Source organism: Callionymus lyra, chromosome 9 (assembly GCF_982586985.1).
Source record: "Callionymus lyra chromosome 9, fCalLyr1.hap1.1, whole genome shotgun sequence".
Classification (NCBI taxonomy): domain Eukaryota; kingdom Metazoa; phylum Chordata; class Actinopteri; order Syngnathiformes; family Callionymidae; genus Callionymus; species Callionymus lyra.
The window spans coordinates 19631440-19650919 of record NC_141826.1 but is presented as its reverse complement, the minus strand read 5'-3'; the positions used below and the strand labels follow the sequence as shown (position 1 = coordinate 19650919).

General features: G+C 41.7%; 1 protein-coding gene across 2 annotated transcripts in view; it reads right to left on the bottom strand.

The window, feature by feature from the left end:
- The window catches only part of LOC148072180 (protocadherin-1-like), a 51082-nt gene that overhangs the window by 13785 nt on the left and 17817 nt on the right, over nt 1-19480 (bottom strand). Inside the window, exons 4-5 of one of the 2 annotated variants that reach the window (XM_087798537.1) lie at nt 14362-14581; nt 2107-3049 (exon numbers count right to left, since the gene is read on the bottom strand). In XM_087798537.1, the coding sequence (XP_087654663.1) occupies nt 3006-3049; nt 14362-14581 (264 nt within the window). In that variant the 3' untranslated portion in view covers nt 2107-3005. Of the gene's footprint in view, nt 1-2106; nt 3050-14361; nt 14582-19480 lie in introns of those variants that run through there. The other variant, XM_087798536.1, reaches the window with a different exon arrangement.

The window sequence follows — 19480 nt, the reverse complement described above, 5'->3', positions numbered from 1 at the left end:
ATCCTCAGACAGCAGGGGGCGTCCTGCTACATCAGGGTTACTCTGCTAATCTACATAAACGTCCAACATAGATTCTTGAAAATATATGTTTAAAATGGCCGACAAACTCCTGGAGCAAGAAACAACTGTGGCAGTGACAGCCGAACGTTGTTGTGTTGTTGTTGTTGTTTATTTCCTGTTGTATATGTGGATTTATTTTAATGTTATGTTGTTGTTGATGATACTGTTAATGATGTTTAAATGTGTGTTTATACTGTTTGTGATACTAAATGTTGTTGTTTCTTGTAGATGGTGTTTAGTTGTTATTAATGTTGTACTAAACGATGATGTTGTTTATAAGTGGTTAACAGTATTCAATTGTTGTCAATGTTGTCTTTTGTATATTTGTACTTAACGTTCATGCTGTTTATTAGTAAATCGATGATGTTTAGTTGTTGTAAATGTTGTCTTCATTTTGTTAAAATGTTCAATTGTTGTGTATGTTGTTTAGGTTTTGTCAATGTTGTCTATGTCTAGTAGTCAATGTTAATGTTTATTAGTTGTTAAGTTGTTGTCAATGTTGTCTATCTCTTGTAGTTGTTGTCGATGTTGTTTATTTTGTGTATATGATGTTAAGTTGTGGTTAATGTTGTCTTTATTACATAGTAAATGTTGTTAATTTCTCCAAGATTTTGTTTATTTGTTGTCAGTCTTTGTACTTGTTTTTTAATGGTGTTTATGTTGTCTATACTTTGTAGTAAATATTAGTGTTTTGTTAATTTGTTGTCAATGTTGTTTATCTCTTGTAATTAATTGTTGTTGTCAACACTGTTTTTGTCTTTTGTAGAAAATGTTGTTTATTTTTTTTAAAGATGTTGTTTACTTCTTAATGTTGTCCGATTTTTGTTGTGAATGACGAAGGTATTGTCAATGTTATCGATCTTTTGTAATTAAGTTGATGTTGTTTATGCTGTCAGTCTCTTGTCATAAACATTGGTGTTGTTTAGTTTGTGTTAATGTTGTATATTTATTGTGGTAAACGTTGATGTTGTTTAGTTGTTGTTTATGTTGTCTATTTTTGGTAGTTAATGTTGATGTTGTTTAGTTGTTGTTTACGTTGTCTATTTTTTGTAATTAATGTTGATGTTGTTTAGTTGTTGTTTATGTTGTCTATTTCTTGTAGTTAATGTTGATGTTGTTTAGTTGTTGTTGATGTTGTCTATTTCTTGTAGTTAATGTTGATGTTGTTTAGTTGTTGTTCATGTTGTATATTTCTTGTACTTATTGTTCATGTTGTTTAGTCGTTGTTCATGTTGTCTATTTTTTGTAGTTAATGTTGATTTTGTTTAGTTGTTGTTTATGTTGTCTATTTCTTGTAGTTAATGTTGATGTTGTTTAGTTGTTGTTTATGTTGTCTATTTCTTGTAGTTAATGTTGATGTTGTTAGTTGTTGTTGATGTTGTCTATTTCTTGTAGTTAATGTTGATGTTGTTTAGTTGTTGTTCATGTTGTATATTTCTTGTACTTATTGTTCATGTTGTTTAGTCGTTGTTCATGTTGTATATTTCTTGTAGTTAATGTTGATGTTGTTTAGTTGTTGTTTATGTTGTATATTTCTTGTAGTTAATGTTGATGTTGTTGAGTTGTTGTTTGCGTTGTCTATTTCTTGTAGTTAATATTGTTGTTTATGTTGTCTATTTCTTGTAGTAAACGTTGATGTTTTTTATGTTGTCTATTTCTTTTTGGTAAACGTTGATGTTGTTTAGTTGTTGGTTATGTTGTCTATTTCTTGTAGTTAATGTTGATGTTGATGTTGTTTAGTTGTTGTTTATGTTGTATATTTCTTGTAGTAAACGTGGATGTTGTTTAGTTGTTGTTTATGTTGTCTATTTCTTTTTGGTAAACGTTGATGTTGTTTAGTTGTTGTTTATGTTGTCTATTTCTTGTAGTTAATGTTGATGTTGTCTAATTCTTGTTCATGTTGTTTAGTTGTTGTTCATGTTGTCTATTTCTTGTAGTTAATGTTGATGTTGTTTAGTTGTTGTTTATGTTGTATATTTCTTGTAGTTAATGTTAATGTTGATGTTGTTTAGTTGTTGTTTATGTTGTATATTTCTTGTAGTAAACGTGGATGTTGTTTAGTTGTTGTTTATGTTGTCTATTTCTTGTAGTTAATGTTGATGTTGTTTAGTTGTGGTTTATGTTGTCTATTTATTTTTGGTAAATGTTGATGTTGTTTAGTTTTTGTCGATGTTGTTTATCTTTCGTTGTAAACGTTGATGTTGTTGTTTTTTGTAGATGTTGTTTAGTTGTTGTTTATGTTGTCTATTTATTTTAGTAAATGTTGGTGTTGTTTTGTTGTTGTGGTAAATGTTGGTTGATGTTATTTATGTTCATTTGTTTATGTTGTGAGCTTCAGGTTGTCGGCAGGCACAGTAACCTAGTTTAAGAATCTTCTAAGAAAATATTCAGGTTATAGTTGAGATTTAAATAACTAACAAGCGCAGAGATTGCGATGTTTATCGGTGGTGAGGCTCCGCCCACTGACCCAGCAGCCATGTTTACCAGTCGACGACTGTATTTAGGGTGAACTATGGACGAGTTCAGACACAACTGGCACTAAGCTAGCTGAGCGCGAGCGCTAGCAGGAGTCTCCGCCCCCTTCAGGGATACATTTGTGGCAACATTTCCTGTGTTCTGGGGTCTCCTGGAGCAAAGACCCAGTCCAGACTAGATCAATCCAACCAGACTTCCACCCCACCTGTCAATCTACAGGCACCAGGGCAGGAAAAGTGATTGAAAAAAGACTCAAAAATATAGAAAGTTGGAAAAGTTCCACATTCGTCCGCTTAAGACTGATCCACTTTCTGGCAGGTTCGTCCAGGTCCACGTCCTTTTCATTAGTTTTTGTGAGTCTGGATTCTCCTTCCACGGATCCGGGATCACGGACCAAAAACCAACAAAAGAAAGAGGTTGACCTCGGGCGTCGTGGGGCGTCCCGTGAAAGAGGTCAAAAGGGGGCGGAGTCAAGGCAGAGCTGTGAGTCCGGACCTCCTCTGCGGCTCGGCACCTGCAGGAGGAGACACCAACGTCTTACACCTTCAGCCCAGACACAAGAACACAACCAGGAGTTCTGATCCGGGACCAGAGAAAAGGAAAAATGTTCCAACAAAACGTTGTTTTTTTTAAAGTGAAACTTATCAAAAGATCTTTGCTGCCGCGACAACTCAAGTCTTCAACATCACACCTGCCAGTCACAGCGCCACCTGCTGTCGGAAACAACAACTTCCCTTAGTCAGTTGCGAGCTGGTCGGCTCATGAGAACACACACTTAAACGCACACACACACACACACACACACACTGTAAACAGTGAGGCTCCAGCGATCAATGCTGGGATGTGAGTGAGGTGACCCCTGGTCTCCATGGCAACAGTTGATTCAGGTGTTCTCAAGCCCTGATTCACCTCATCAGTTGTGATGAAGACAAATCAAGTCACACCTGACCAATCACTGACACAACAAACTGCAAATAGGAAATTGACTTCCTGTCTGGACAGTGACAAATGTAAAGACGCACACACCTTTACACACACACACACACACTTGTTCACTCGCACGTTCATACACACATGTACGCACACACACTCATGCTGACACGCATCCACACACAAATAAATTCGCCCACTTACACAGGTTATGCAGACACACACAAAAACACTACCGCACACACTCTCACACAAAATGTTAAACAATTACACACAAACACACACACACAAATCTACAAAAGCGCAATCATACACACATATTCATAAGTACACGATCATACACAAAGACCCACACATTCATGCTCACACGTATGCACAAAAGCACATTCACAGACACACAAATTCACCAGAGAAGAGACACCAAATTTATACACACATTTACGCAGACACACACACAATTACTTCAGCAAAAACAAATACACAACCACACACACACACACACACACACACACACGCTGACCAACGCTGTAAAAGATAACAAATAAATAAATGAATGATAACAATAATTATAATAATAAAGTTCTACCTAACCTAACCTAATAACACTAATAATAACAATAATAATAATAACAGCAATAATAATAATAATAATATTTTTAATTTTAATTTTAATTTTAATTGTAATCACAATCAAAATAACAATAACAATAATTTTAATTTTAATTTTAATTTTAATTTTAATTTTAATCAAACAAAATCAAAATAACAATAACAATAATACTAGGACATTAAGTTATACAGTCATATGGTTAGCCACAATGACTGACAGCTGATCACATGAGCACAGCTGCCAATCACAGCAGCAGAACAGCTGTCATGAATCCTGGACCTGCTAACGAGCTTAACAAGCTCCAGAGGGAAGGAGGAGCAGGAGGAGCAGCAGGAGGAGTAACTTCTCCCTCCAGACCCTTCACATGATGTAAGTGATGTGACATCCGGACTCTTCATCCTGTTCTCCCAGAGACACTGAACACACCATTGCTCTACACAATTTACCAACTGTTCATGAACACACCATCTCAGTTTACAAACCGTTCATGAACACACCATTACCCTTCACAGTTTACTAACTGTTCATGAACACACCATCTCAGTTTACAAACCGTTCATGAACACACCATTACCCTTCACAGTTTACTAACTGTTCATGAACACACCATCTCAGTTTACAAACCGTTCATGAACACACCATTACCCTTCACAGTTTACTAACTGTTCATGAACACACCATCTCAGTTTACAAACCGTTCATGAACACACCATTACCCTTCACAGTTTACTAACTGTTCATGAACACACCATCTCAGTTTACAAACCGTTCATGAACACACCATTACCCTTCACAGTTTACTAACTGTTCATGAACACACCATCGCTCTTAATAGTTTACCAACTGTTCATGAACACACCATTGCTCTACACAGTTTACCAACTGTTCATGAACACACCATCTCAGTTTACAAACCGTTCATGAACACACCATTACCCTTCACAGTTTACTAACTGTTCATGAACACACCATTACCCTTCACAGTTTACTAACTGTTCATGAACACACCATCTCAGTTTACAAACCGTTCATGAACACACCATTACCCTTCACAGTTTACTAACTGTTCATGAACACACCATCTCAGTTTACAAACCGTTCATGAACACACCATTACCCTTCACAGTTTACTAACTGTTCATGAACACACCATCGCTCTTAATAGTTTACCAACTGTTCATGAACACACCATTGCTCTACACAGTTTACCAACTGTTCATGAACACACCATCTCAGTTTACAAACCGTTCATGAACACACCATTACCCTTCACAGTTTACTAACTGTTCATGAACACACCATTACCCTTCACAGTTTACTAACTGTTCATGAACACACCATCTCAGTTTACAAACCGTTCATGAACACACCATTACCCTTCACAGTTTACTAACTGTTCATGAACACACCATCTCAGTTTACAAACCGTTCATGAACACACCATTACCCTTCACAGTTTACTAACTGTTCATGAACACACCATCGCTCTTAATAGTTTACCAACTGTTCATGAACACACCATTACCCTTCACAGTTTACTAACTGTTCATGAACACACCATCTCAGTTTACAAACCGTTCATGAACACACCATTACCCTTCACAGTTTACTAACTGTTCATGAACACACCATCGCTCTTAATAGTTTACCAACTGTTCATGAACACACCATCGCTCTTAATAGTTGACCAACTGTTCATGAACACACCATCTCAGTTTACAAACTGTTCATGAACACACCATTGCTCTTAATAGTTTACCAACTGTTCATGAACACACCATCTCAGTTTACAAACCGTTCATGAACACACCATTACCCTTCACAGTTTACAAACCGTTCATGAACACACCATCGCTCTTAATAGTTTACCAACTGTTCATGAACACACCATCTCAGTTTACAAACTGTTCATGAACACACCATCACTCTTAATAGTTTACCAACTGTTCATGAACACACCATCGCTCTTAATAGTTTACCAACTGTTCATGAACACACCATCTCAGTTTACAAACTGTTCATGAACACACCATTGCTCTTAATAGTTTACCAACTGTTCATGAACACACCATCTCAGTTTACAAACCGTTCATGAACACACCATTACCCTTCACAGTTTACTAACTGTTCATGAACACACCATTACCCTTCACAGTTTACTAACTGTTCATGAACACACCATCGCTCTTAATAGTTTACCAACTGTTCATGAACACACCATCGCTCTTAATAGTTTACCAACTGTTCATGAACACACCATCGCTCTTAATAGTTTACCAACTGTTCATGAACACACCATCTCAGTTTACAAACTGTTCATGAACACACCATTGCTCTTAATAGTTTACCAACTGTTCATGAACACACCATCTCAGTTTACAAACCGTTCATGAACACACCATTACCCTTCACAGTTTACAAACCGTTCATGAACACACCATCGCTCTTAATAGTTTACCAACTGTTCATGAACACACCATCGCTCTTAATAGTTTACCAACTGTTCATGAACACACCATTACCCTTCACAGTTTACTAACTGTTCATGAACACACCATCTCAGTTTACAAACCGTTCATGAACACACCATTACCCTTCACAGTTTACTAACTGTTCATGAACACACCATCGCTCTTAATAGTTGACCAACTGTTCATGAACACACCATCTCAGTTTACAAACTGTTCATGAACACACCATTGCTCTTAATAGTTTACCAACTGTTCATGAACACACCATCTCAGTTTACAAACCGTTCATGAACACACCATTACCCTTCACAGTTTACAAACCGTTCATGAACACACCATCGCTCTTAATAGTTTACCAACTGTTCATGAACACACCATCTCAGTTTACAAACTGTTCATGAACACACCATCACTCTTAATAGTTTACCAACTGTTCATGAACACACCATCGCTCTTAATAGTTTACCAACTGTTCATGAACACACCATCTCAGTTTACAAACTGTTCATGAACACACCATTGCTCTTAATAGTTTACCAACTGTTCATGAACACACCATCTCAGTTTACAAACCGTTCATGAACACACCATTACCCTTCACAGTTTACTAACTGTTCATGAACACACCATTACCCTTCACAGTTTACTAACTGTTCATGAACACACCATCGCTCTTAATAGTTTACCAACTGTTCATGAACACACCATCGCTCTTAATAGTTTACCAACTGTTCATGAACACACCATCGCTCTTAATAGTTTACCAACTGTTCATGAACACACCATCTCAGTTTACAAACTGTTCATGAACACACCATTGCTCTTAATAGTTTACCAACTGTTCATGAACACACCATCTCAGTTTACAAACCGTTCATGAACACACCATTACCCTTCACAGTTTACAAACCGTTCATGAACACACCATCGCTCTTAATAGTTTACCAACTGTTCATGAACACACCATCTCAGTTTACAAACTGTTCATGAACACACCATCACTCTTAATAGTTTACCAACTGTTCATGAACACACCATCGCTCTTAATAGTTTACCAACTGTTCATGAACACACCATCTCAGTTTACAAACTGTTCATGAACACACCATTGCTCTTAATAGTTTACCAACTGTTCATGAACACACCATCTCAGTTTACAAACTGTTCATGAACACACCATTGCTCTTAATAGTTTACCAACTGTTCATGAACACACCATCTCAGTTTACAAACTGTTCATGAACACACCATCACTCTTAATAGTTTACCAACTGTTCATGAACACACCATCGCTCTTAATAGTTTACCAACTGTTCATGAACACACCATCACCCTTAATAGTTTACCAACTGTTCATGAACACACCATTACTCTTAATAGTTTACTAACTGTTCATGAACACACCATCACTCTTAATAGTTTACCAACTGTTCATGAACACACCATCGCTCTTAATAGTTTACCAACTGTTCATGAACACACCATCACTCTTAATAGTTTACCAACTGTTCATGAACACACCATCACTCTTAATAGTTTACCAACTGTTCATGAACACACCATCACTCTTAATAGTTTACCAACTGTTCATGAACACACCATCGCTCTTAATAGTTTACCAACTGTTCATGAACACACCATCACTCTTAATAGTTTACCAACTGTTCATGAACACACCATTACTCTTAATAGTTTACTAACTGTTCATGAACACACCATCACTCTTACTAGTTTACCAACTCTTCATGAACACACCATCACTCTTACTAGTTTACCAACTGTTCATGAACACACCATCCCTCATCACCGTTTAACAACTGCCACTGAACACACCATCACTCATCACAGTCATAGTTTACCATCTGTCCCTAAACACACCATCACTCTTCAGAGTTTACCAAGTGTTCATGAACACACCATCACTGATCGTAGTTTACCAACCGTCCCTGAACACACCATCACTGATCATAGTTTACCAACAGTTCTGTAACACACCATCACTTATCATAGTTTATCAACTGTCCCTGAACACACCATCGCTTAGTATAGTTTACCAAATGTCCCTGAACACACCATCGCTCTTCACAGTTTAACAAGTGTTAATGAAGACACAAGGACTTATCAAAGTTTACCAACTGTCCCTGAAAACAACATCACTTATCACAGTTTACCAACTGTCACTGAACACACCATCATTCATTACAGTTTACCAACTGTCACTGAACACACCATCATTCATTACAGTTTACCAACTGCCACTGAACACACCATCATTCATTACAGTTTACCAACTGCCACTGAACACACCATCATTCATTATAGTTTACCAACTGTCCCTGAACACACCATCAATCATCACAGTTTATGTACCACCCCAGAACACATCATCACTCATCACAGTTTACCAACTGCCACTGAACACACCATCATTCATTACAGTTTACCAAATGTCACTGAACACAACATCATTCATCACAGTTTACCAACTGTCCCTGAACACACCATCACTCATTACAGTTTATGTACCACTCCAGAACACACCATCATTCATCACAGTTTACCAACCGTCACTGAACACACCATCACTCATTACAGTTTACCAACTGGCACTGAACACACCATCACTCATTACAGTTTACCAACTGGCACTGAACACACCATCACTCATCACAGTTTACCAACTGTCCCTGAACACACCATCACTCATCAGTTTACCAACCGTCACTGAACACACCATCACTCATCACAATTGTAACCCGTGGCGTGAGGCCTGATCTTTCGTCCGGACCTTTTTTTTTCCTCTAATCTTCTTTCAGCACAAATCGCATTTTAATTAGCTTCTTGTGGCTAACAACCTCCTGCAGGATTACCTGCAGACAACCACGTAATCCCACCGGCTCCCATCCTCCTCTTCATCCTCATCTTCCACATCCTCTCCATCCTTCTATTCCTCTCTCCACCTCTTCCTCTTCCTCACTGACAGTGTTTCGGATCATGAAACAGACACACAAACACACACACACACACACACACACACATCTCTTCTTCTGGGCCCAGTCGTCGGTCCAGAGGTGGAAATGAGACTAATCAGTTTGTTTGTTGAGTTTCTGACTGATTAACAGAGGACGGATCATAGTTAATACCTGACAAGTGGATTAGTCGGGTCAGTGCGGATTAGCTGATTAGCTGTTTTTCCTTCAGCCGTGATCCGGTTCGTCTCAAAGCCCCTAATCTGGTCTGGACACGGTTGCGGAAGATCGGAGGCCCGGCTGAGGTCCAGACTGATGCCCCCCCCCCCAGCCCCCTTGCCTGCAGGTCTCAGAGGTAAAAGCTCCATCTGTCACCGGTCTTCATCCCTCTACCCCACTCGTGACCCCTCCCGTCCCCCCGTGCCGCTACCGCTTCGCTCACATCAAAGCTCAGGTTGCCGTGGCGACGACTGACTGAACCGGATCCAGACCGCTTTCCTGCCGGCTGCTCTAATTGGCCGGCAGGTTGGGCAGGTGATGAATATGAATGCGGCGTCTTTTATCGCCACGCGGCTTCAGGTGGTGAGACGCCATGAGCACCGGTAATTGGAAGATCAAGGCGGAAGTCGTGTGGAGTCGGACCCTGCTGACACCCCGAACCCGGGTCAGGCAGGTCCAGCTCGCCTCAGACAGATAAGATAATGACTTGAAGTTTGAGAGAATCACACGCCGGATCAGAATCACAATGTTCCAACAAAAAAGACCTGTCCAGACCCCGAGTCTGCAGAGGAGGTCTCGGACACGCAGAGGAAACACATTTCTTATGGTTTAATGATGTGTACTGAGACATGACACTGATCTCAGAGAAGTGACAGAGGTTCTGGAAAAGGCACCACGGGGCGCGAAACGGACCTTGACCCACCGGGCCAGTGGTACAGACAAACAAGACTTTGCACAAGTTCACTGACCGCTACCGTGGACGCGAGAACCTTCGGCACCGAACTAGTGTGGATACAACCCACTGAACTCTGTGTAGATAAGTCTGAGTCAGGAAAGTAAGTGAAGAACAAACACACACTTCTACACACACACACTCATCTCCAGGACTGTGGTTTCATCACATCATCTCAGAGCGATTGTCCCACTTCCAACTGTGGACTATTACATCATTACACAACACTGAGAGAGTGTGTGCGCGCCTGCATGTTTGTGTGTGGTTCGTATGTAGGTCGATGTACATGCATGTTGGTCTTTCTTTCTGTTTCTATGTAATGACGCGCTACTTTGTGTCTCCTCCAGGGGACGCTCTTTCCCTGTCAGCATAATTGATGCTAGTTGTGGCTGAGAACAGGAGACGCGTGTGGATGTTACTTTCTTTTCTGATTTAATAATTAATGTCGGAAATCAGTGATGAAGGTGTGGAGTGATGAAGATGATGAGTGTTGAAGATGATGAGTGATGATGATGATGAGTGATGAAGATGATGAAGATGATGAGTGTTGAAGATGATGAGTGATGATGATGATGAGTGTTGAAGATGATAAGTGATGAAGATGATGAGTGATGAAGATGATGAGTGTTGAAGATGATGAGTGATGATGATGATGAGTGATGAAGATGATGAAGATGATGAGTGTTGAAGATGATAAGTGATGAAGATGATGAGTGATGAAGATGATGAGTGTTGAAGATGATGAGTGATGATGATGATGAGTGATGAAGATGATGAAGATGATGAGTGTTGAAGATGATGAGTGATGATGATGATGAGTGATGAAGATGATGAAGATGATGAGTGTTGAAGATGATGAGTGATGATGATGATGAGTGATGAAGATGATGAAGATGATGAGTGTTGAAGATGATGAAGATGAAGATGATAAGTGATGAAGATGATGAGTGATGAAGATGATGAAGATGAAGATGATGAAGATGAAGATGATGAGTGATGAAGATGATGAGTGATGATGATGATGAGTGATGAAGATGAGAAGTGATGAAGTTGATGAAGATGATGAGTGTTGAAGATGATGAAGATAAAGATGATGAGTGATGGAGAGTGATGAAGATCATGAGTGATGAAGATGATGAGTGATGAAGATGATGAGTGATGAAGATGATGAGTGATGAAGATGATAAGTGATGAAGATGATGAGTGATGAAGATGGTGAGTGATGGAGATGATGAGTGATGGAGATGATGAGTGATAGAGATGATGAGTGATGAAGAATGATGGAGAGTGATGGAGATGAGGAGTGATAAAAGTGAGGAGTTATGTAGAGTGATGAAGATGAGGAGTGATGGAGAGTGATGAAGATGAGGAGTGATGGAGAGTGATGAAGATGAGGAGTGATGGAGATGATGAGTGATGATGATGATGAGTGATGAAGATGATGAAGATGATGAGTGTTGAAGATGATGAGTGATGATGATGATGAGTGATGAAGATGATGAAGATGATGAGTGTTGAAGATGATGAAGACGAAGATGATAAGTGATGAAGATGATGAGTGATGAAGATGATGAAGATGAAGATGATAAGTGATGAAGATGATGAAGATGAAGATGATGAAGATGAAGATGATGAGTGATGAAGATGATGAGTGATGATGATGATGAGTGATGAAGATGAGAAGTGATGAAGTTGATGAAGATGATGAGTGTTGAAGATGATGAAGATAAAGATGATGAGTGATGGAGAGTGATGAAGATCATGAGTGATGAAGATGATGAGTGATGAAGATGATGAGTGATGAAGATGATAAGTGATGAAGATGATGAGTGATGAAGATGGTGAGTGATGGAGATGATGAGTGATGAAGATGATGAGTGATGGAGATGATGAGTGATAGAGATGATGAGTGATGAAGAATGATGGAGAGTGATGGAGATGAGGAGTGATAAAAGTGTGGAGTTATGTAGAGTGATGAAGATGAGGAGTGATGGAGAGTGATGAAGATGAGGAGTGATGGAGATGAGGAGTGATAAAAATGAGCAGTGATGAAGATAAGGAGTGATGAAGATGAGGAGTGATGGATAGTGATGAAGATGAGGAGTGATGAAGATGAGGAGTGAAGAAGATCAGGAGTGATGGATAGTGATGAAGATGAGGAGTGATAAAGACGAGGACTGATGGAGATGAGGAGTGATGAAGATGAGGAGTGATGGATAGTGATGAAGATGAGGAGTGATAAAGACGAGGACTGATGGAGATGAAGAGTGATGGAGATGAGGAGTGATGGAGATGAGGAGTGATAAAGTTGAGGAGTGATGAAGATGAGGAGTGATAAAAATGAGGAGTGATCACTAGAGGTCATGTGAGTTCACTAAAAGCTGCAGCACTCTGTGGTCATCAGCAGCAGGAAGTGAAGCATTAGACTGATGGAGTTAACGTCCATTATCTCTCCTCACCACACTGTTCACTTTAGTGTGAGTCTGTGCATGTTTGTGTTTCACGTGAAAGATGGACCTGGACCTGGACCTGGACCTGGACCTGGACCTGGACCTGGACCTGGACCTGGACCTGGACCTGGACCTGGACCTGGACCTGGACCTGGACCTGGCAGCAGTCAGGAGACGTTGAAGAGTGAAAAACTCTTTGTACACGAGCTGCTGCACAGATGTTGCCGCGGTCACATGTCATGAGCATCCAGATTAGAGCTGGATTATATCCAGATTATGGGACTATGTGGATAATCCACCTATAAAGCAGGTGGAAGATGCATTAAGAACCGGGGACAAGATCCACTTCAGCAGGATCAGCCGGCACCAGGAACCAAGGTCCAGTTCAGCCGAGGCCACATGGAGGAACTCTGGTCTGTCCCGGGTCCTCCTCCACCTGTGGTCACATGACCTGGACCCACTTTGGATCCTCAAAATTGTCCCAAAGTGTGATCCATACCCAGAATTTGTTGTCAATAAAGGTTGGAGTTGGAAACAAACGTTCATTAACTCACTCACTCACCGACTTATTCATTCACTTACTCATTCATTATTTCACTCACTCTTTCACTCTCTTAATCATTCACTCTCTCACTCGCCTTTACTTTCTCACTACTTTTTTCTCACTCATTCATTCATTCACTGATTCATTCACCCTCTCACCCATTCTTTCACTCCCTTAACTAATCACTATTTCTCTCTATCACTACTTTTTCACTCACTCACTTACTCATCCACTCATTCATCAATTCACTTTCCCACTCATTAATTTACTCATCAATTCACTCAATCATTTACGCCTGCAGTCACTCATTCATTCACATATTCATTCAATCGTTCCTTCATTTACTCCCTCACTCACTCACTCACTCACTCACTCACTCTGTCACTCCCTCACTCACTTACTCCCTCACTCACTCACTCTGTCACTCCCTCACTCACTTACTCCCTCACTCACTCACTCCCTCACTCACTTACTCACTCACTCACTGTTTCACTGACTCACTGACTCACTGACTCCCTCACTCACCGACTCCCTCACTCACTCTGTCACTCCCTCACTAACTCACTCACTCACTGTTTCACTGACTCACTGACTCACTCACTCACTCACTCACTCACTGACTCACTCACTCACTCACTCACTCACTCACTCACTCACTCACTCACTTACTCCCTCACTCACTGTTTCACTGTTTCACTGTTTCACTGACTCACTGACTCACTGACTCACTGACTCACTCACTCACTGACTCACTCACTCACTGACTCCACTCACTCCACTCACTCACTCACTCACTCACTCACTCACTCACTCACTCACTCACTCACTCACTCACTCACTCACTCACTCACTCACTCACTCACTCACTCTCACGACTGGTGTAGGGGTTCCTGGTCTTACCGTTCTCGGGGTGCTCCATCTCCCCGATGCTGCCGTCAGGTGTGGTCCTCTCGTAGTGGTCCTCGGGCAGGGCGAGCGGACCGATCCTCGGCCCGGTCGAGGACTTGGAGCTGGGGGTCTCTGACTCGTCCAGGCCGCTGTCGTAGTAGCTGTGCTGGGACGTGTCCTGCAGGTCCTGCGCCTGATTGGCCGTGGAGAAGGTGACTCTGCGGTGCGGCGGCTGTGATTGGCAGAGAAAACAGGAAGAGGCGGGTCAGTGGAGAATCACTTGGAGAAAAACCCACCCAACCACAGACAGAACCAGGTCAGGAGTCCAGATCAATTGACTGGTCCACACACACACACACGGAAGATGAACCAGAGTAGTCGACTCTCGTGGCTCTCACACACACAACTACACACACACACACACACACACACACACACACACACACACACACACACAGTCTGAAAATAGAAGTGCAGTGTCAGCATCATCCACCCGAGTCATCAGAACAAACATCAGCGGAGCAGCTGCCGGTGCGCTCTGGAACATCATCACGGTCCAGCCAGAACATTCATCAGAGGCAGGAGAACCTGTCATGAACCCGCTCAGTCAGAACCGCAGCTGACACTCTCGAGTGAACCGAGTGTTGTCTCTCTGTGACCCTTGCATGCCGGGACAGAGTTAGTGAGCGTTAGCATGTATGGTGCTAGCCGGGGTCTGGGTCCGGGTCAGGGCCGGGCGTGGGCAGCAGGATTTGTCTAAAGGGGTCAGCGGGGTCGCTGGGTGCGGGACAGTCTTGAGATTAGAGCAGCGGTTCTGGACAAAGTTGGGAGTGTAATCTGTGAGGACGTCAAAGACTTAGTTTGTGTTAATCCTGCAGCAGCAGACTCTGGTGGAGGTGAAGACCACTGACCTCCTGATCCTCCTCACACTCAACATCACCAGGACCATGAGAGGGACCAAAATATCTTCATCTTCTTCATCATCAGCTTCATCTGCATCTTCATCATCATCTTCTACTTTATCTTCATCTTCATATTCATCATCTTCTACTTTATCTTCATCTTCATATTCATCATCTTCTACTTTATCTTCATCTTCATATTCATCATCTTCAACTTTATCTTCTTCATCATCATTTTTATCTTCAACTAAATCTTCATCAACTTCATCATCTTCATCTTCAACTTTATCTTCATCATCATCTTCATATTCAACTACATCTTCATCGTCATCTTCTTCATCATCTTCAACTTTATCTTCATGTTCTTCATCATCATTTTCATCTTCAACTAAATCTTCATCAACTTCATCATCTTCAACTTCAACTTTATCTTCAACTTCAACTTTATCTTCAACTTCAACTTTATCTTCGTCATCATCATCTTCAACTTTATCATCATCATCTTCATCATCATTATCTTCATCATCATTTTTATCTTCAACTATATCTTCATCTTCATCATCATCATCATCTTCATCATCATCATCTTAATCATCAACCACACAGACTTGTCATTTTCTTTATCTTCATCATCATCATCATCATCTTCATCATTATCATTATCTTCATTATCCTCTTCATCGTCAACATCATCAACATCATCATGTTCATCTTCATCTTCATCCTCGTCTTCAATAATCTTCATCACTTTATTATCATCATTATTTTCAACTTCATCATCGTCATTATCTACCTCATCAACCTCAAAGACTCGTTGTCATCTTCATCTTCATCAATATCCTCATAGCAGTTTCACCACCATCATTACCAATCTATCAATACCATCATCTTCAAGAGTGTCTTTTGTGTGTTCATATTGTGTTATTAAACTTGGCAGCCATCTTGGATGTCGTCGTCTACCACGCTAACGAGGCTTCACCGTAATTAACGACTGTAACAATGTAACGATGTCAGAGCGACTCATCATCGGTCACATGGTCCAACATCCCGCCGCGTGAAGATCCACGTACTCGCCAACAGAACCAGAACTGAAGCGCCCTTGAATCATCAGACACGGCCATCAGAGGCGCGCCGGGTCACGTGACCTACGCTTACGACAGTGATGAAGACGACCATAATGATGATCATCATGTGTTGTCATGACAACCCGAGGCAGACGCACAAACACATCAGTATTCAGCGTGTGTTTACGGAGGAGACAAAGATGGAGGACGGTCTTTACAGCGAGCTGAGATGAATGCATCAGCTCCTCTCTCCTCCTCTCTACCTCCACCTGTCCTCCAACATATCAGCTCCTCTCTCCTCCTCTCTACCTCCACCTGTCCTCCATCATATCAGCTCCTCTCTCCTCCTCTCTACCTCCACCTGTCCTCCATCATATCAGCTCCTCTCTCCTCCTCTCTACCTCCACCTGTCCTCCATCATATCAGCTCCTCTCTCCTCCCCTCTACCTCCACCTGTCCTCCAACATATCAGCTCCTCTCTCCTCTCTCCTCCTCTCTACCTCCACCTGTCCTCCAACATATCAGCTCCTCTCTCCTCTCTACCTCCACCTGTCCTCCAACATATCAGCTCCTCTCTCCTCCCCTCTACCTCCACCTGTCCTCCAACATATCAGCTCCTCTCTCCTCCTCTCTACCTCCACCTGTCCTCCATCATATCAGCTCCTCTCTCCTCCTCTCTACCTCCACCTGTCCTCCATCATATCTGCTCCTCTCTCCTCCTCTCTACCTCCACCTGTCCTCCAACATATCAGCTCCTCTCTCCTCCTCTCTACCTCCACCTGTCCTCCAACATATCAGCTCCTCTCTCCTCCTCTCTACCTCCACCTGTCCTCCATCATATCAGCTCCTCTCTCCTCCTCTCTACCTCCACCTGTCCTCCATCATATCAGCTCCTCTCTACCTCCACCTGTCCTCCAGCATATCAGCTCCTCTCTACCTCCACCTGTCCTCCAGCATATTAGCTCCTCTCTCCTCCTCTCTACCTCCACCTGTCCTCCAACATATCAGCTCCTCTCTCCTCCTCTCTACCTCCACCTGTCCTCCATCATATCAGCTCCTCTCTCCTCCTCTCTACCTCCACCTGTCCTCCAACATATCAGCTCCTCTCTCCTCCTCTCTACCTCCACCTGTCCTCCATCATATCAGCTCCTCTCTCCTCCTCTCTACCTCCACCTGTCCTCCAACATATCAGCTCCTCTCTCCTCCCCTCTACCTCCACCTGTCCTCCAACATATCTGTTCCTCTTTCCTCCTCTCTACCTCCACCTGTCCTCCATCATACCAGCTCCTCTCTCCTCCCCTCTACCTCCACCTGTCCTCCATCATATCTGCTCCTCTCTCCTCCTCTCTACCTCCACCTGTCCTCCAACATATCTGCTCCTCTCTCCTCCCCTCTACCTCCACCCGTTTTTTATTGTTTTTTAATGACTGAAATCAATCATTTATTTGTTTAAATGTTGAATCATTTTTTACTTTTTAATCATTCAATTAAAAATATTTCGATTTTTCAATAATTAATAATAATTGAATTGAAAAATTGGAAAAAATGTAAAGCTTTCTTTTAAAACGAAGTTTGTGGCGCAGTGGTAGAAGGTATCTGATTCGAGCCAACCTTTGACCTTTCTGTGTGGAGTTTCTATGTTCCTCCCCTGTTGCGTGGGTTTACTCCGGGTGCTCCGGTTTCCTCCCACAGTCCAAAAACATACAGAGGTTGATTCGAGAAACTTCGGGAATGAGAGTGTGTGTGTGAATGGTTGTCTGTCTTTGTGTGTCCTGCGACAGACTGACATCCTGTCCAGGGTGTCGCCTGCCTCTCGCCCTATGATACTGGGATAGGCTTCAGTCTCCCCGCGACCCCGGTAAGGGATAAAGCAGTAGAAAATAAATGAATGAAAGTTTGGTATTATATTCCCAGTTCTTCGAAAATACATTTTCAAATTTAATATTTTTTATTTCGCCTTTTGAACTCAATATAAAAATGTTGGTATAAATGGTGTAATAGTTAGACTTGATAGGTTGAAGGTTGGATCAAGCAGCTCGGTACTATATAAACATTTTTATATTGAATTTAAAAGGCTTAAAATAAGAAAATATAGAGTTTAGAACATTTATTTTTGAATGATTGGCATTTTAATAACAAACTCTATATGTAAACTTTTCTTTAATTACTAATAGTAAAAGAAAATGAAGAAAATAAAGTTTAAAAGTAAGTATCAACGTTTGAAATGTTAAATTCAACCATTCAATGATCTGACGACACGGATATACTTCCACAGACGACTGAGCTGAAAAGACGTGTGACATAAAACCTGCCATGTTTGTGTCGAAAAGATCAAAGCACACGTGTTAACAAAAACATCACATGGCTGTGAATGTGAACACACACATGAACACACACATGAACACACACATGAACACACACCTTAGTCCTGCATCATCCTCTTGTTGCACGTACTCACAATGAAGACCCTCAATGAGCATTTACATTCAGGTGGGGGGGTCGGGGGGGTGATAGGGAGGGACACAGGGTGGGGGGGTGTATGGAGGGGTGTATTGGGGGGGTCGCTCTTTGAATGAACAACAACTCTTTGATGGAGAGAGACAGAGAGACGGAGAGACAACATATTAAGATTCAGTGGCAGCGGTCAGCTGAGCCACTCTGACACACACACACACACACACACATACACACACACACACTGGTGGAGAGACAAGTAGAGATGTGTAGATGTCTGGTTGTCTCGTTTCTTTCTTTCCATGCTGGTGATGTGTGTGTGAGTGGATCCAGAGGTCCGGCGGGTCTGACCGGTACCACACGAGATGGACATCAAACCAGGACGACCCGGGCCGGTTCTGGTGACGCTGAAGTCAGCAGACGAGAGGCGATAGATGTGTTGATAAGCATGGCGATGATGTCACTAAGTGGAGCGGAGCCGTGCTGGCTGATGAGATCTGGATCATTAGACTGGATCCAGAGGTTCTGGTTCATCTTCGGCTCTGTTGCTCTCACAGTGGCTCCTTCCAAAATTTCATTATCCAATTACTCTGATTCCATTTGTGGCTCATAAACCCGCCTGACCGCTGTGGAGGCCACTTCCTGTTTACACTCCAGACCATTAACACACACACACACTGACAGACACACACACTCCTGCATTCACACACA